This window comes from Vulpes lagopus, chromosome 7 (genome assembly GCF_018345385.1).
Source record: "Vulpes lagopus strain Blue_001 chromosome 7, ASM1834538v1, whole genome shotgun sequence".
Classification (NCBI taxonomy): domain Eukaryota; kingdom Metazoa; phylum Chordata; class Mammalia; order Carnivora; family Canidae; genus Vulpes; species Vulpes lagopus.
The window spans coordinates 108,646,994-108,663,841 of NC_054830.1; the positions used below are offsets into that span (position 1 = coordinate 108,646,994).

The 16,848-nt window shown below is 38.6% G+C and overlaps 2 protein-coding genes across 6 annotated transcripts in view; one reads left to right on the forward strand and one right to left on the reverse strand.

The window, feature by feature from the left end:
* Window positions 1-311: 311 nt before the first annotated feature.
* Window positions 312-12,640, reverse strand: LOC121495485 (F-box/LRR-repeat protein 21). Of its 5 annotated transcripts, none has more exons than XM_041762996.1 (6): window positions 12,476-12,640; window positions 8,656-8,733; window positions 6,241-6,607; window positions 5,656-5,778; window positions 2,294-2,465; window positions 312-1,396 (listed from the first exon to the last, which is right to left on the reverse strand). In XM_041762996.1, exons 2-6 carry the CDS (start codon window positions 8,718-8,720, stop codon window positions 753-755), a joined length of 1,371 nt encoding a protein of 456 aa, XP_041618930.1. In that variant the 5' UTR covers window positions 8,721-8,733; window positions 12,476-12,640; the 3' UTR covers window positions 312-752. The 5 variants fall into 5 exon arrangements, with proteins under 5 accessions (XP_041618930.1, XP_041618928.1, XP_041618931.1 ...); XM_041762994.1 differs by having other exon boundaries at window positions 12,248-12,640; XM_041762997.1 differs by lacking the exon at window positions 12,476-12,640 and adding an exon at window positions 11,963-12,055.
* IL9 (interleukin 9) overlaps window positions 11,916-16,848 on the forward strand; it is a 35,896-nt gene continuing 30,963 nt past the window's right edge. Inside the window, exon 1 of the transcript XR_005989001.1 lies at window positions 11,916-12,036. The gene's annotated coding sequence lies outside the window, so the exon portion shown is untranslated. The remainder of the gene's footprint in view (window positions 12,037-16,848) is intronic.

The window sequence follows — 16,848 nt, forward strand, 5'->3', positions numbered from 1 at the left end:
AGTTTAAGCTGTGTTACTAATTAAATTGTAAGATCACTCCTGCAAAGGATCTCTAGGACGGTTCCACATACAGAGTAGTAGGTCAGTACATGCGGATTCCCTCCCCAAAACACTCGGCAAAATTTACTTTTTTCAAATCTCAGTAGCATATTTAATCAATTAACAATTTCAGTATCTTTATAAAATGATCAGTATTAATTTTAACCTAATGTTCATTTTCCCCCAAGGTAATGTAATAAAGTAGAATTCAAAGTGTATTAGAAATTGTTTATTGAGTTATAATATGATCTTATATTGTGCTAAAAATTAAGTACAAGTAAGTCAGCCCCTGGGTCTGATTTTAATACTACATATCTTGTAAAATATATGAATAGCAAGACGAAAGAGGAGCAGTATAAAGCTATAAATGTCATATTTAGGGATCCAAAGCTCAATATTATAAATTTATTTAGCAAGCTAAAATATGCCTTCAGTGAAGGCTGAAGGACTCATCTACAAATCATGTATAGTTTTTAGCCTATCAACTACCTATTCCCCAATATAGGGTCCACACCCTGTTTATAGAAATTTCTGGCTTTTTAAATCTCTTACATTTTTCCGTATGTTTCTGCTGCAATTGATGAAGATAGTTTGCAAATGATACCTTACCCTAAAATATTTCAGCAATGTATCTTAAAATGTATATTTGCATAGAAAGAAAGAAGCTAATCTTTAACAATTTAAAAAACATTTTAAGTAACTTTAGTAGCCAATTACCAGACAGGCAGGACATCAGGGAACCATATTCTTCCCAGGTATTTGGACACTTCTGTGTGAATTTTATCAAGGCTATACTCATCATCAGGGATCAAAACCTCTTCCATTACAGAGAGCTGCGTTAGTCTTTTCCCACACAGTCTTACAAATTCAATGAATGCACTGCAGCTGACTTCACACTCACTGAGGCCCAAGGCTGTTAAATTTTTACAGTGTTCAGCAATACAAATAAGTTGAGTGTCAAGAGTCTGAAGACCATTATTAGCACATACCACTAACTCAATTAGTCGTGGACAGTTAAGACCTATCCGTCCTAGAACCGCTGTGCTCACTGAACGACCAAAATAAAGGTGAGTAACAGGGGTCTCTTCTTTGAAGAATGCCTCAAATTCTTCTTCGTATAAAAAGAAATACATAACAACATTAACACCAGGGGAGTGTTTAATAAGCGCATCCCAACTTTGTTTTTGAATAGAATGAAATTCAATTTGTCCAGGATTTTCACTCACAACATCAATTCGAAGATGCTCTAGGTTAACATGAGTTTCACTCGAAAGTGCTAGAAGTTCATCACTGAGAATGTAATAATTCAATGCCAGTTCTCTAAGGCCTTGACAACAATCAGCTACACAAAGGATTCCTGTGGGAAATGGGGAAAAATCCTTAAGAACAAAGAATCACCCTGATACTAATATAACATTTTGTAAATTTAGATCTGACACTAGTTATTCATTATTTGCTGAAATAGACATCAAACTTGGTCAGTTAAGCAGCTGACTCTTGATTTCAGCTGAGGCATTGATCTCATGGTCCTGGGATGGAACCAAGGTTGGGCTCTGTGCACAGCAGGGAGTCTGCTTCAGGATTCTGTCTCCCTCTGCCCCTCCCCCCCACTCACTAGCTCTCTTTGGCACGTTCTCTCTCTCTCTCTCTCTTCTCTCTCTCTCTCTCTCTGAAATAAAGAATACATCTTAAAAAAGAAGATAGCTGGGCAGCCCCGGTGACCCAGCGGTTTAGTGCGGCCTTTGGCCCGGGGTGTGATCCTAGGGACCTGGGATTGAGTCCCATGTCGGGCTCCCTGCATGGGGCCTGCTTCTCCCTCGCCTATGTCTCTGCCTTTCTCTCTCTCTCTCTCTCTGTCTCTCATGAATAAATAAATAAAATCTTTAAAAAGAAAAAAAGAAGATAGCTTAAAAATTAAATATAATAAAATAGACATCAAATGATTTCTGAGGAGATGGATGTCAAAATATATATAGTTATATATAATAATAAATATGTATAATAAAATATACATATGACTAAAATACTTTTAGAAGTAACTTAAACTATGTCTACCTTATGGGTGAAGACTTCTTTCAAAAAAGATTACTTTTTAAAATTATGTTTCATAAGCATAAATTGTTCAATATGAAATTGCATTGTTACAATTAGTATAATATGAATTATATGTAATATATATAATATATATAATATGTACTATTATAGTACTAGTATAATAAAAAATATCATGCAAGCTTAAAAAGATATAACCTACCATCAGAGGAAACATGAGGACAGCTACTCATTTTTAGGAGTCTTAGAGTGTCACTATTATTGGCCACGAGAATCTTTAATGAAGGATCATCCACTGGTGTGTCTTCAATTTTGATCAATGATAATGATTTTGAGTTGACAAAGACAACTGTAAGTGCCGACACAAAATGAGACTTGCATGGCAATAAGAAAAGAATTATGAAAGCATTATTTAAAAATCTACAGCTTCAATCAAATAGTTCACTGAAACTCTATCAACATATGCTACAATAACATACTAAAAGCAATCAACAAATTAGCATTTTTTCATGACACCAATAGCCAGTCAAAATAATTTCTCAAAGATTTAATACACACATCTTCCAATTATTTTCAATCCTAAGGATCTGATTTTCAATATTAAAAGGATATAATTATTTATTTCCTAAAATAGGGATTGGCAAATTATTATTTGCTGGCCAAATCCAGTGTTGTCTGTTACTGTATGGCTCTTGAGTTCAGAATGACTTTTATATTTGTAAATAGTTGGAAAAAATTTATCAAGAATAATATTTTGTGACATATAAAAATTACAAGAAACTTCCAGTGTCCACAATTAAAGTTTGACTGAAATGCAGCCATGTTACTTCATTTACATGTGGTCTATCTATGTCTGCTTTCACACTATAGTGCTAGAGTTGAGTAGCTCCCAAACTATAGCCTGTGGAATCCATAATACTTACTGTCTGAACCTTTTCGACCTCTGTCATAGAATAAATAGAATTTTCATGTTTTATTCACTCCTATATTTCCAGCACCTAAAATAATATCTGGCACATAATAGGAGATCAATAAATACTTGTCCATAACTAAATAATCTTATTCTTCAGTGATATGCTTTTGCTAGAAAGTTATCTAAGATTTTTAATTTATTCATTCGAGAGAGAGAGAGAGAGTGCACAAGCAGAGGGGAGAAGCAGACTCCCCACTAAGCAGGGAGCTCAACACAAAACTTGATCCCACGACCCTGAGATCATGACCTGAGATGAAGGCAGACAACCGAGCCATCCAGGTGTGCCAATAAAGATACGTTTTTAAAACTTTAAATGTTTTGAAGATTGACAAACAAAACTTTATTTATAGTTTGACTCCAAAATGGGTACAATTTAACAAGTTTTCAGATCCAGTATTTTTTGACACAGATAAGCAATCTGAAAACCAATTTCTTCCATGATCATTTTTCCTTTGTCAAAGTCAGTCTGGGTTCTACCAAAGGTTCTATTACTCCTATGACAATGACCAAATTGGTTAAAAATCTCAATTCATTTATTAAAAAGTATACTGGTTTATATTCATTGTAAATTGATTTACATAAATTTGTAAATGGTAGATGGTTAGATCTCTTTACTAAATTTTATGGTGTCAAAAACAATTAGAGAACTACATCACTTTTTCCTTAAGAAATATAAGGTTTATTTTCCCTTTAAACAACTCGCATGGACTCTTTTAGTCCTGAAGGATATACGTCAGCATTAGAGGCCGTACCTCATCACGATATCCACATATTCCTTTAGCATTCTTTATGACTACCAAAATACTGTACTTTTGTCTTATCTTTCCTCAGTTTACAAGTGGAAAAAACTGACACTCAGAGTGATGCACGACTTTGCCAGAAGCCACTACACTCTTTTTAACTGTAGAGGCAGATCTTGGAAGGAAGTGTGCTCATCACTAGTCCTCACCATGGTGCCTGCATCAGTTAACTCAGAACTGAAGCTGATGTGTAACATTTGAGATAGCTTAGAAGCTAAGAATTTCAAGCTAAGCTGATTCCATCATTCATATGCAAGGAAATAACTATTTAGAAGTAGTTAAGTTTTCATCTGATTGCTTATATTACTCAATCCCCAAATGACCCATTTTCCCTGACTATCTCTTAAAAAGATAAACAGGCTAGTGTAAATACTGGAGAACCATGACCCAGTTTACGAGAGAGAAGATGCTACTATTCCTCTTTCCTCTTCAACAGGAAGGTTTCCATCAGTCAGTTTTACTGACAACCAGAACTCGGTGTTTATTACATATCAGGCACTACTCTAACTCTGGGTTTATAATGGTAAATAAACAAAATAGAATCCCTGCCTTCAAAAACTTTTGTGTTTTGTTACAGGGGATAAGAATAAATATGTTAAATAATTAAGGTAATTTCAAGTACTCAGGAGTGACATAAAGAAAATACTATAATACAGCAGAGTATAATTGGAGAAGGGGGCACTGGTTTAGCAAAAGTGGTCAAGGAAGGTCTGTCTGGGATGGCATTCCAAATGAAGCCTGAATGAAGACAATTATTCATTTATGCTTATTGAGGCTTCCTAACAGCCATTCATCCTGTCTTTGGTAATCGAGTCTCAATTTTTAGCTGGGCACTTTACCAGTCAGCTAAAAAACGTTTCTCATCTCCCAGAAACCTGGTGTGGCCACACTGTTAAGTGCTGGCCAATGAGATGTCAACAGAAGCATTACGTGGTTCTCATGGCTAGTGTCCTTGAAAAGCAGGGGGCCTACCCTTTTTCCCCATTTCTTCCACCCTCCTGCCCAGGACAGGATGTAATGCCATCTTAAATGCCTTTAAGAGCAGGGAATACCTGGAAGGAGCTCGGCGGGGTACTAACAACTTCATACCAGCTATGCTCATGCATGGACTTCTTTCAGGTAAGAGAAATAAACTCCAGCCGCACTGTTTAATCTACTATTGCTTTGGAATTTCTACTATACAGAATCCAACATCATCCTAACTGGTACAGTTCATTTAGTGTTATGTTGTTCTACCTCCAATAGAAGGGCTGCAGAATTACAAGAAAGTCATGTGCTGGGGATCCCTGGGTGACTCAACGGTTTAGCGCCTGCCTTTGGCCCAGGGTGTGACCCTGGAGTCCCGGGATCGAGTGCCGCATCAGGCTCCCTGCACAGAGCCTGCTTCTCCCTCTACCTGTGTCTCTGTCTCTCTGTGTGTGTGTGTGTCTCTTATGAATAAATAAATAAAATCTTAAAAAAAAAAGAAAGTCATGCATTACTGGCCATACACACTCTATATTCAAAGAAACTAAGTAAACTTGCACTTGAAAATCCTAAGTATAACACCTAAATTTTATATTAATGATGGCTACTGTAGAAACAATTATTAAAATTACAAAGTATATCTAAAGGATGAAACCATCCATAAGCTATTTCACAAAATGAAGTGCTAGTCAATAGAAAACTGCTTTAAGTAATTCTTTGAACATAAGGAGGACATGGCATGTTTTTAGGGGAAGAATCCTTTTTGCCTAGATTGAAATATTTGAGAATTTTTGTATATATCACATAAAAGCCTAGCATCTTTACCTTTGACACATTCATAAAACTTGGCTTGGCCGTTGAAATCAACCCCAAGGTCTGGATAGAACAATTTACCAGCTGAGAAAGTATATAGCAGGCAGCTTCTGCTGATTCAGTACTACTATCAACCTATAAAGACAATTTTAAATCTTTATTTCCTGAAGGTGAGTTATCAGAAAGTTATTGGCAATATAACTATGGAACAGAATTCAACTGCAACACTTTATTTATCCTGTCAAGCTATGTATCAAATTGATATTTCTTCTTTATATAAAAGATCTCAGACAAGAAAATGATAAATAGAGTTGAGGACAAAGTAACTTTCTAAGTGTTTCATATTTTCAAATCCTTTACAATGACCTGAATTTCAGTAGTACCATCCAGATGAAGAAAACTGAGGTTTAAGTTATATGTAAGTTCTATATCTCAGTCCATGCAAATAATTACAAAAACAAAAACAAACCCCCAGGAAATAGCTTGGAGTAAAGATTCTGCAAAATTCACTGATTGCTTCAGCATAATGATTTAGATACACAACTATGACACTAACAAAAATGTAAGTTGTTTCTATTTAATGCTTATTCTTCTCACCTTAAAGCTGACATATTGGAGATGGGTAGCATGCTTTTTAATGATCTGCTGAATGAGATCCGGATGGGTAGACTTAAAATATGAAGTCGCTGATTGATTCAGTTCAAATTCAAACTTTCTCCAGAGGTCAGGAATATGAAAAACTTCATTCCATTTCCTACATACCGAAGATGCCCGGGCCTGATCTATTAAAGGAAGATACTGAAAAATGCGTAATACTACATAGTGAGGCAAACTCCCCCAGTCTAGAAGGACAGCCGGCAAATGGGTGTGGTTGAGAGAAGAGTAGAACCCAACTTTTGGTTGTTTCACTGCTGATGAGTACTGGACAATCTTATTCACAACAGATAAATTGTTCCTCTTCATTCTGTAAACATTAAAAGATTTTGTTATTATATTTTCCACATTTCCCTCAGACATCTATACTCTGATTGCACAAAATAACATTAGAAAATGAAAAACAGTTAAATTTTAATAGTAATCTTCCACTTCACACACTGATAGGTACTGCCATATGCTAGGCATACAGAGGTAAGTAAGAGGGAACTTGCTCTCAAAAAGCTATGGCCAAATGGTGAAATACCATGGTAAGTGCCATCCCTGACATTGAGACAAGCTGCACTGCAAGAATAAAGCCATGACATGTGTTAAGCTTGTGTGTGGGAGAGAATTGTTGGGGAGGCTTCCAGAAGGGAACATCCATGGAAGCACTATGTCTCCCAGGTTCATTCCTGGTTAATTAGGAAGTATTACATAGCAGTTGTGCTAACAACTCCTGGGGTCCTGAAAGACAGTAAATCGTTATCAAAAGCAGAGGCCTGGAAAAGCCCCAGCTCAGCCATTGACTGACCATGCAATCTTGTCTGAGCAAATGTAAGCCTCAGCTTCCTCATCTGAAAAGCAGGGAAAATAGCAGTACCTAATCACATAAGGCAGTTGTGAGGATTAAAGCATCTAAGTACCAGAACATAGTAAAGGCTTAATAAATGCATTTTTCTGAACTAATTTCATTATTTAATTTGAAGCACAATTTTCAGGTGACACATAGGACATAGGAGCTCTAGAGAAGCTGGACCTAGCAGGGATACAGCCTGTTTAAAGAACACACCTGACGCTCACTAGCAAATGTGAAAGAGCAAAGGAATGGTCATTCTTCCCCAACAAAAGATATGATGAATCTTCAGGTAGGAGCCAGCTTGAGACACAACTAAGTTACAACAAATTTCAGGTCCAGATGTACCCAAGTATATAGGGTTATCTTGTACATATATTCTACATAGGAATCCAAAGTATTTTAAGTATACAATCATTTGAGAGACAAAATAATGGTAAGAGTGATTCTCAACATTATTAAACTTTGGTTGACTACTTAATCCTCTTTTCATCCCTGAATGTTAGAAGTGTATATATCTCTGATGTGAATCACTTCTTAGCCATATTAGAGAGCTGGATATACCAAAGTAGGTCTAACCTATAAAGTTGCTGAACAAAATGAAAGGTCACCTTCAGGGTTTGGAAAACTAAAATGGAAAACAGAAATAGTTGCAAAGCTGTACCTCAAGCATCCAGCGAAAGAGCTATCGCACATGTTTAGTATGACTCAACCAATTATATGCATAACTGAGAACTGGCCCAGTAATGTAGAATATATCAAAAAGCTGATACTAATAATTCAAAGCACACTTGAAATATGCTTATTTTGTGTGGGTTTTTTTTGAAATATGCTTAATTTGAAAGGGTTGCCCTACTCTTTAATTTTAATTCCCTAAAATGAAATGTGTTGGCCCAGGTAAGATTAAAGAATGGACAGTGAATCCTAAATTCTGATAGGGAGCACATTTACGGACATTTTGCTTGTATGTGTTTTATTTGATAACCTTATAGGATAGGTTGTTACAATTTCACTAAGTTATCACAAAAAGAGTTATCCCTAATATAATCCTTCACTGGAAAAGAAGCATGGCCAAAAGTAAACATTTCATCTAAATGTCAGGTTAGCAAGTTGCCCTGTAGTTGTAAACAAAGAGATTGTATTATATATTCAAACTGACTCCATATAACATGGACAGATTGTTTTAATTGTTTGTTCAGTAAAATAAATAATTGTAAAATTGTTTATTCAGCTCACTGATAGAATCACCATAAACAAGACATTAAATGAATACCAGTCACCCTATTAAAAATAACATTTTGATGTGTTTTCTTTGTGTACATTCATTTTCAGAGTAGAAAACTCATCCACAAATCATATATTTTACATAAGTCATATCAATGAGAATCAGTTAAACATATTTTAGAATGCAAGACAAATTAATCTTTACTAGCTTTAAAATCCTTATATAAAAATTCCAACCTAAACATACATGATCATTTTAAAAAACTGATGATTGCTTTTTCAAACTGCAACTTTCTTACCTAAAGAAGGCTTCCAAGTTATAGTTCACTCTGAAGGCTGCCATGGGGTACTCACCAACATCCATTTGATTTCACTTCCTAGCTTGGCAAAATACCACAAAAACACATTCATCAGAATGTATAAGTAAAAATCCAATAATTTTTATGCTTAGGATATTCACCTATCATCTCATTTTGTTCAAGGATATTGTTAGGAAATTATTGATTCCCAAGCAATTGTTTTTTACTCGGGAGGAAACCAGTCCAAAAAACAACTAGCCTGGTTAGTGGGAATATTGTAACCCTTGTTAGGAATCAGACTGGAAGCTCTACTAAGAAATCTGTGGATCAAACAGTCAAATGGCTCTGTAAATTTCCATTTTAATGAACATAAATGGAGAGATATTACAAAAAGTTTAAGTAGTCCAAGATTATATTTATTTGTTTGTAGGCTGTGTAAACTTTAAGTTTCAGTTTTTAGGAGCACATAATGCCACTACAGTTATAATAATTAAATAAAAAGACATATAAATTTTATTGAATATCATTTGTTTGACTATTAACTGCACAACATATATACTTTTGTGGGGTTTTCTTCTGAGTTTTTCACTTCTGTCGATAGATATAATTAATTCATTCATACTCAATCGATTCATTCATACTGTCTTTGAGGTCTGACCAATTTTAGGGAAAGTAACCTGCCAAAGTTAGAAGCAGTCTATGGACATGAAAGAAAATAGTAACAGGTCTACACCAGGATAAAACTCACTGCCTTGGCATCATGAATAAATGTTGTAAAGTCAAGGTAAATAAATAAATGCATCCTACTACCTTCATAAGCCAAATTCAACTGTACAGAGGAGGTGGAGGAGACAACCCATTAATCCACTAAAAACTTCTCTTAACTGCTATCTACTACCTGCAGCTCTCAATTTCTCTCTGAATCCTACTCCTAACATAGAGCTTTGGAGAACAGATATAATGTATTTGAGCTCAACATCCACAATTTAATTTCCCCACCACTACCTGATGTCCTACTATTACCCAAACCACTATTTACAAGGTAATTTCTTTTTTCTTTTTTTTTTTTTTTACTTACAAATTTATTTTTTTTATTGGTGTTTAATTTTACAAGGTAATTTCAAGGTTGGTTCTCCCACTTTACATTCCACTCCAGAAGTAGGCAGAAAGGAGCTCCTGGCACATTTTCAAAGAACATCACAAAATAAGGGAAAGACAAGTTAAGGGACTTGTATTCCCCTCATAAGATGTCACACTCAATTTTATTTACTGCAGAAACTTTTCTACTGAGTTATCAAAATAGCTAATCCTGTGTTTGCAGGCTGCTCTGTGTGCTGGAGAATACAGTGGTAACCTAGTAAAGGTACAGAAAGAGTGAATGACTAAACCCCTAAGAAGATGGTGAGAAAGTACCTATCTGAGATCAATTCACTGGAGTCTTCAGGATCAGATGAACTACTTCCTTGGGTACTGAAGAAACTTGATGGCTGTTTCAGAGTCACTATCCAGAATTCTGAGTGACAGGAGAACATAAAACCAGAATACGGGACACCATCAAGTGATGGAGAGCCTGACACTGATCTTCAGTGCAATTCTAGAGCTTGGAAAAGGTTTATTAGCATTTGGTAAAAAGTGTAACAATGACTCAAAGTCCACTTAGTGGCTTCACTAACCACCCTAACCCAACTTCCTTTTTTTGTTATGTTTACTAGTTTGGTCGAACAGGTGACTATGTGAATTGGATCCTCTAAGACTATCTAAGAATAATCTCCAACAAGTATTCTTGAGAAGAACATTTCCAAAAACCGATTAAATGAAAGACTGAACATCCAAAGCCAACCTGGTGGCAGCAGTGGAAACCAGCTTTTGCACCATCACCAAATTCTTCCGGATTAAATGAATACTCAGAAAGTACTCTGAAAAGTTTCAAGTTTTCAATCGTCACAACACTGGAAATGTTGTGTAAATATTACAGATAACAGAATAAAGATTCAAAACTACCTAAAAGCCTACACAAATTTGTTGGAAGCACCAAGATGAAAATGAATAGAAATAATTATCAAATGTCATTTATTTAATTTGGTTTCTAAAGCAGCACACTGCAATCTTATCACTGCTACCACAGATGAGAAGGCTTCTGCTAATGGGTCTGAATTCCCCGTCATGGGTGCAATGGCAAGGAAGGTATGGGCCTGGACAGGAGAGCTGAAGATCTGCTTCAGAATACAGCTCTTAAACACACAGCTTTCTAATAAAAGAATCAATGATGCTAAGGACCAACACTTCTGCCCAATAAATACCACCCAAGTACAGAACAAAAACATAATTAAAAAAAAAAACTACATTCTTTACAGCTCACATGACCTTAGTTGCCCTCTAAATCAAAAACTGCCATTTTAAAAAAGTACAATATCACCAAATTACAATATCACCAAGGGTTCAACAAGACAGAGTATTGTGTCAAATAAATATTTCCTAAAGCAATGATTTCCAGCATTTTGGTGTCCTCCTATTTCACCACCGATTTAGCAGTTTTCTATATTGTCTTCTAAGTCTCTCTGTGATATTAAGATACAGTTTTTTTTAAAAGAAAACTTTAAATTTTAAAATAGGCCTATCTCCTTTTAATGACTCATAGGAAAACTGAAGTTTTCAAAATATGTGTGGATTGAAAACACCTTCTGAGATGCAAGAAGAGGGTTACACAGAACTTGAACCAGGCAATCTGTTAGAATCCCTGAATTGGGGTTAGAAGGCTTTCAGGCATCTTTTCCCTCTCCTGTCCCCCCCTCCTCCCCTCCTTCTTCCTCTCCCAGCCCCACCAGCCAGACTCCTTAAAAGAAAAGGCCCTGAGGACAGCAAGCCCGGCCCTCTCCAGGCCCCAAGCCTGAAGTGGGGAGGGTCCCACCCTAGGCTGGACACATTAAGGGTTCTCACAATGAATACAACGCACGCAAGAAAGCATTTCTCAGCATTACTTTCCAGGAAAATAATCAATTCATTCAACCTCACATTTTGGGCAAAGTTTCTGGGCACAGGTGCCAAGGCAAAAACCAGTCCACCTTTGAGTGCAGGCCCTCCCAAGTCACGGGAAGGGTTTCAGTCGACCTCTCGGCCATCTCTTGGTGGCAAACATGAACTCTCACTCGTTACCCTCCTGCGACCTGTGACTCCTGCAGCGGTCGTGCAAAGGCGACCACGTGGATCAGGGGCCGCGGCGCCTTTCCTGCAACTGCCCGTATTCAACCCAGCGGCGAGGGCTTGTTTGAGGGCCGCGGGGGCCAAAGCGCATCCCCACAGCGCTTACCCCCCAAAGAGGAAGAAAACGACCGAATCCAGCAACGCGGGTCCCGCGCAGGCCGCTGCGGGGAAATGCGCACGGTGAGAGGCGAGCCACGCGGGGCTGACACCCCCTCGGGGAAATCGAGTGCTGCCCTGGGCTCCCACCACCCCCGCCTCGGGGCGGCGGCGGCCCCGCGGGGAGGAGGCAGGGCTCCGCGGGCGGCGCGTCCCGGGCCGCGCACCACCCGCCGCCTGAGCCAGGACCCGCGCCCTCCTCGGAGACCGCGCGACCCTCACAAAGAAATGCTACCTCCAAGCCTGCAGCCGCGGAGCGGGGGATCCGCGCGCGCGTCCCGGCGTCCGCAGGCCCGGCTGCCGGGCAGCGACCGTGCGCCCAAGGCGGTCGGGGAGCGGGGAGCGGGGAGCGGGGAGCCGGCTGCGCGCCCAAGACCCCCGAGGCCGTGGGCGTGGCCCCGGCCCGCCCCGCCCCGCACGCGTCCCGGGCGGGTGCAGCCTGAGGTAGGAGCGCGGGGCGCACCTGCTCCAAGGTTCCCCGAGGGCCGCTCCTTAGGTGGTGAGTGGGAGGCTGCCCGCTGGTCTTCAGCTGCGCCTCTGTGGCCACCTGCGCTGTCAAACTGACGGCCAGCCAAATGCCAGGAAGCTAATACTTCCAGCTTCTGGAAATAACCCTCCCCGGGAAAGGGCGCCCCTTTATTAATATACAAATCGTTGAAGCTTGAGATATCAGAAGTGGGGGAATCCCTGGGTGGCGCAGCGGTTTGGCGCCTGCCTTTGGCCCAGGGCGCGATCCTGGGCACCCGGGATCGAGTCCCACGTCCGGCTCCCGGTGCATGGAGCCTGCTTCTCCCGCTGCCTGTGTCTCTGCCTCTCTCTCTCTGTGTGTGTGTGTGTGTGTGACTATCATAAAAAAAAAAAAAAAGACTTTATTTATTTATTCATGAGAGAGAGAGAAAGAGGCAGAGGCACAGGCAGCGGGAGAAGCAGGCCCCATGCAGGGAGCCCGACGTGGGACTCGATCCCAGGTCTCCAGGATCGCGCCCTGGGCCAAAGGCAGGCACTAAACCGCCGCGCCACCCAGGGGTCCCCTAAATAAATAAAGTCTTTAAAAAAATATATCAGAAGTGGCAACAGGTCAGTGTTAAATATGTATATATTACCTCCCTATCCTGTGCTACATCTCAATCCCTGGGGCTAACCACTGCAATAGTTCATTGTGTAAACTACCAGACCTTCCATACCTACTACACACAAGAAAAGTACTCAGAAGGTCAGGATTTTATTACTTTTTCTAAATCATTAGTTCTTTTAAAATCTGAGCTCAAACTCTACTTAATATTCTGGGACTTCTGTTTTTGCTTATTATCATGGTCATGGTTACATTTTGACACAGTTCCCCTGGAGAGGTTTTTTTTTTTTTTTTTTTTTTTCCCTTCAAACAGCTTTATTGGGGTATAATGAACAAACTGCACACCCTTCAAGCATAAAACTTGATAAGTTTTTGACACCCTTGAAACAACCACTACCATCAAGAGAATGAATATATGTACAACTTCCAAAAGTTTCTTTATCCCCTTCTGTAACCCCTCATTCAACACCAGCTTTCTGACACTATGCATTAGTTTGCATTTTCTCAAATTTTACGTAAATTGAATCACAAATAATCACGAGTAGTACTCTTTTTTTATCTGGCTATGTGCACTCAGCGTAACTGTATGGAGATTCATCCAGGTTACTGGATGTATCATAGTTCTTTTTTATTGCTGAGTAGTATTCCAGTGTATGGATATACCACAGTTTGTGTATTCATTCACCTGAAGATGGACATTTAGGTTATTTCTAGTTTGGCACTATCACAAAATAAAGGTGCTATGAGCATTGTTGTACACATCTTTTTTTTTTTTTTAAGATTTTATTTATTCATGAGAGACAGAGAGACAGAGAGAGAGGCAGAGACACAGGCAGAGGGAGAAGTAGGCTCCATGCAGGGAGCCCAATGTGGGACTCAATCCCAGGACCCTAGGATCACATCCTGGGCTGAAGGCAGATGCTCAACCACTGAGCCACCCAGGTGTCCCCGTATACATCTTTGTATATAGTTATGCTTTCATTTCTCTGGGTGAAATACCCAGGATGGAAATAGCTGCACTGTATATAAGGCAGGCATATGTTTTACATTCTATAGAAGACTGCCATTGTGTTTCCAAGGAGGCTATTTTATATACCTGCCAGCAGTTTATTAGAGATCCATTTCTTCCACATCCTCACCCATATGTTTTAATCTGATAGGTGTCTAGGGGTATCACAGTACAGATTTTTAAATTATTTTTTTTATTTTTTAGATTTTGTTTATTTACTTGAGAGAGAGAGAGACAGACAGAGATGGCAACAGCACAAGTTGGGAGGAGAAGGAGAAGCAGGCTCCCTCATGAGCAGGGAGCCCAACAGGGGGCCTGATCCCAGGACCCCGAGATCACAACCTGAGCCAAAGGCAGACAGTCAACCAACAGAGTCACCCAGGCGCCCCACAGTACAGTTTTAATTTACATTTCCCTAATGAATAACAATGTTGAGCATTTTTTTGTCCCCATGTAGTTATTTGCTATCTGTACATCTTTTTGGTGAAAAGTCTATTTAAATCTTTTGCCTAATTTTAGTTGGTTGGTTTTTCTCATTTTTGAGTTTGGAAAATTCCTTCTATATTCTAGATACAATTCCTCTATCAGATATGTGATTGTTAGAAGGTGGGGAAGGGACTAGAAAATAATCCCCCAAATCAAGAAGGCGCTTTTATTTTTAGACTGAAAAACAAAGCAGGCCACCCCGTACAGTTAACACAGTTTTTTTCAGGGTAACTTAATGACAAGGAAGATGTGGTGGGTAATAATCCAGTTGTGCAATTATTCTCCATAAAGTCGGGACCTTAGTCTACAGATTTTTATAGTGCAAGGCAATTGGCAGAAGGGCAGCGTAGGGAGATAGAAGGGTTCATGTGTGCCTACTTGACATCAAACATTCCATTAGATCTTCTGGTACCACCTGTGCCAGGAAGGCAAGATAGTGGTATCTTTAACAAATTTACAGAAGGCCAAAGCAAGCCTACCCCCTTCTTGGCCTTGGCTGGCATTTCTAAGGTATGTATATTAATCTCCAAGGGGTTCCAGAAGCCTGGCAGTGGTGGTGGTGGTGGTGGGTGTTTAGCCATCAGGCTTGAACAAAGAGAGGGCTAAGATGAAGAGATGGAATCAGTATTGTTGGCTCTCTCATTACATATGACTTGTAACTGTTTTTCTTCCCAGTCTTTGGCTTGTCATTCTCTTCTTTTGAAGAGCATAGGCATCATCCTTTTGATAAAGTTCTATCAGTTTGTTCCTTTACGGATCATGATGTTAAATCTAAGAAATCTTTCCTAAGCCAAGTTCATGAAGATTTCTCCCTATACAGTTTATAATTTTAGAGTTTACATTTAGGCATATGATTAATTTAATATTTGTGTGTAGGGATCCCTGGGTGGCGCAGTGGTTTGGCACCTGCCTTTGGCCCAGGGCGCGATCCTGGAGACCCGGGATCAAATCCCACGTCACGTCAGGCTCCCGGTGCATGGAGCCTGCTTCTCCCTCTGCCTGTGTCTCTGCCTCTCTCTGTGTGACTATCATAAATAAAAATAATAATAATAATAGTAATATTTGTGTGTAATACAAGGTGTGAATCAAAGTTCACTTTTTTTTTTGTATACATATATCCAATTATTCCATCAATAGCTTTTGAAGAGACCCTTTTCTCCACCTAATTGCCTTTGCACCTTTGTGGAAAATCTATTGTTCATGTATGTGTGGATCTACTTTTAGACTATTTGGTATGTTTGATTGATATATTTGCCTGTCTTTATGCTACTGTCACACTGTCTTGATTTCTGTATCTTTATAATAATTATTGAAATCAGGTGGTTTTATCCCTCCAAGTTGTTTTTTTCCCCCAAGTTGTTTTGGCTATTTCATATTCATTCTATTATGAATTTTAGAATCATCTTGTCAATATCTACAAAAAATCTTTCTGGGGTTTTGCTAGAGATTGCCTAGAATCAAGAAATCAATATGCGAAGAATTGACTTAAAAATATTGAGTCTTCAAACCCATGAATACAATATATCTATTTATTTAGGTCTTTAATTTCTTTCAGTAATGTCTATAGTTTTCATATAGGTCTTGCAAATTTTATCAGATATCTCTCTAGGTATTGTATAGGTTTTTAAAATATAAATACTGTTACTTTTTTAATTTTTATTTTCTAATTTTTTGTTTTCAGTATGTAGAAATACAATTGATTTTTCTATATTGATTTTGTATATTGCAACCTTGCTAAAATCACTTATTAGTTTTAGGAACTTCAATTGGAACCTAGTATATTTCACTGGATTTTCTACATACAGTCATGTTGTCTGTGAATAAAAAGTCTAACTTCCTCCTTTCCAATATAAAAGCTTTTTATTTCTTTTCCTTGCCTGGTTGCACTATACTTGCAGCGAAATGTTGAATTATATTGGTGAGAACAGACACCCTTGTTCCCAATCTTAGGCAGAAAGCATTCACTCTTAAACCAGTAAGAATGTGGCTACCTTTAGGCTTTTCATAGATGCCCTTAGTCAAGTTGGGGAGATTCCTTCTATTCCTACTTTGCTGAGGCCTGTTTTTGGTTAATGAATAATGGATTTTAGATTTTTGTCAAATGCTTTTTCTATATCTATTGAGATGGTCTGATTTTATTTTTTTGTTGTTGTTGTTTGTTAAAATGGAGAATTACATTGATTGCTTTTCAAATGTTAAACCCACCTTGCATTCTTGAGATAAAGTTCACTCAGTCACAATTCATTATCTTTTTACCAACTGTTAAATT

Excerpts from the sequence above, each read along its gene's own strand:
- LOC121495485 (XM_041762996.1), bottom strand. The coding sequence starts at position 8,720 with ATGGATGTTGGTGAGTACCCCATGGCAGCCTTCAGAGTGAACTATAAC. Across the intron at positions 6,608-8,655 it reads AACTTGGAAGCCTTCTTTAG|AATGAAGAGGAACAATTTAT; the intron begins GTAAGAAAGTTG and ends TAATGTTTACAG. Across the intron at positions 1,397-2,293 it reads TCCTCATGTTTCCTCTGATG|GAATCCTTTGTGTAGCTGAT; the intron begins GTAGGTTATATC and ends CATTTCCCACAG.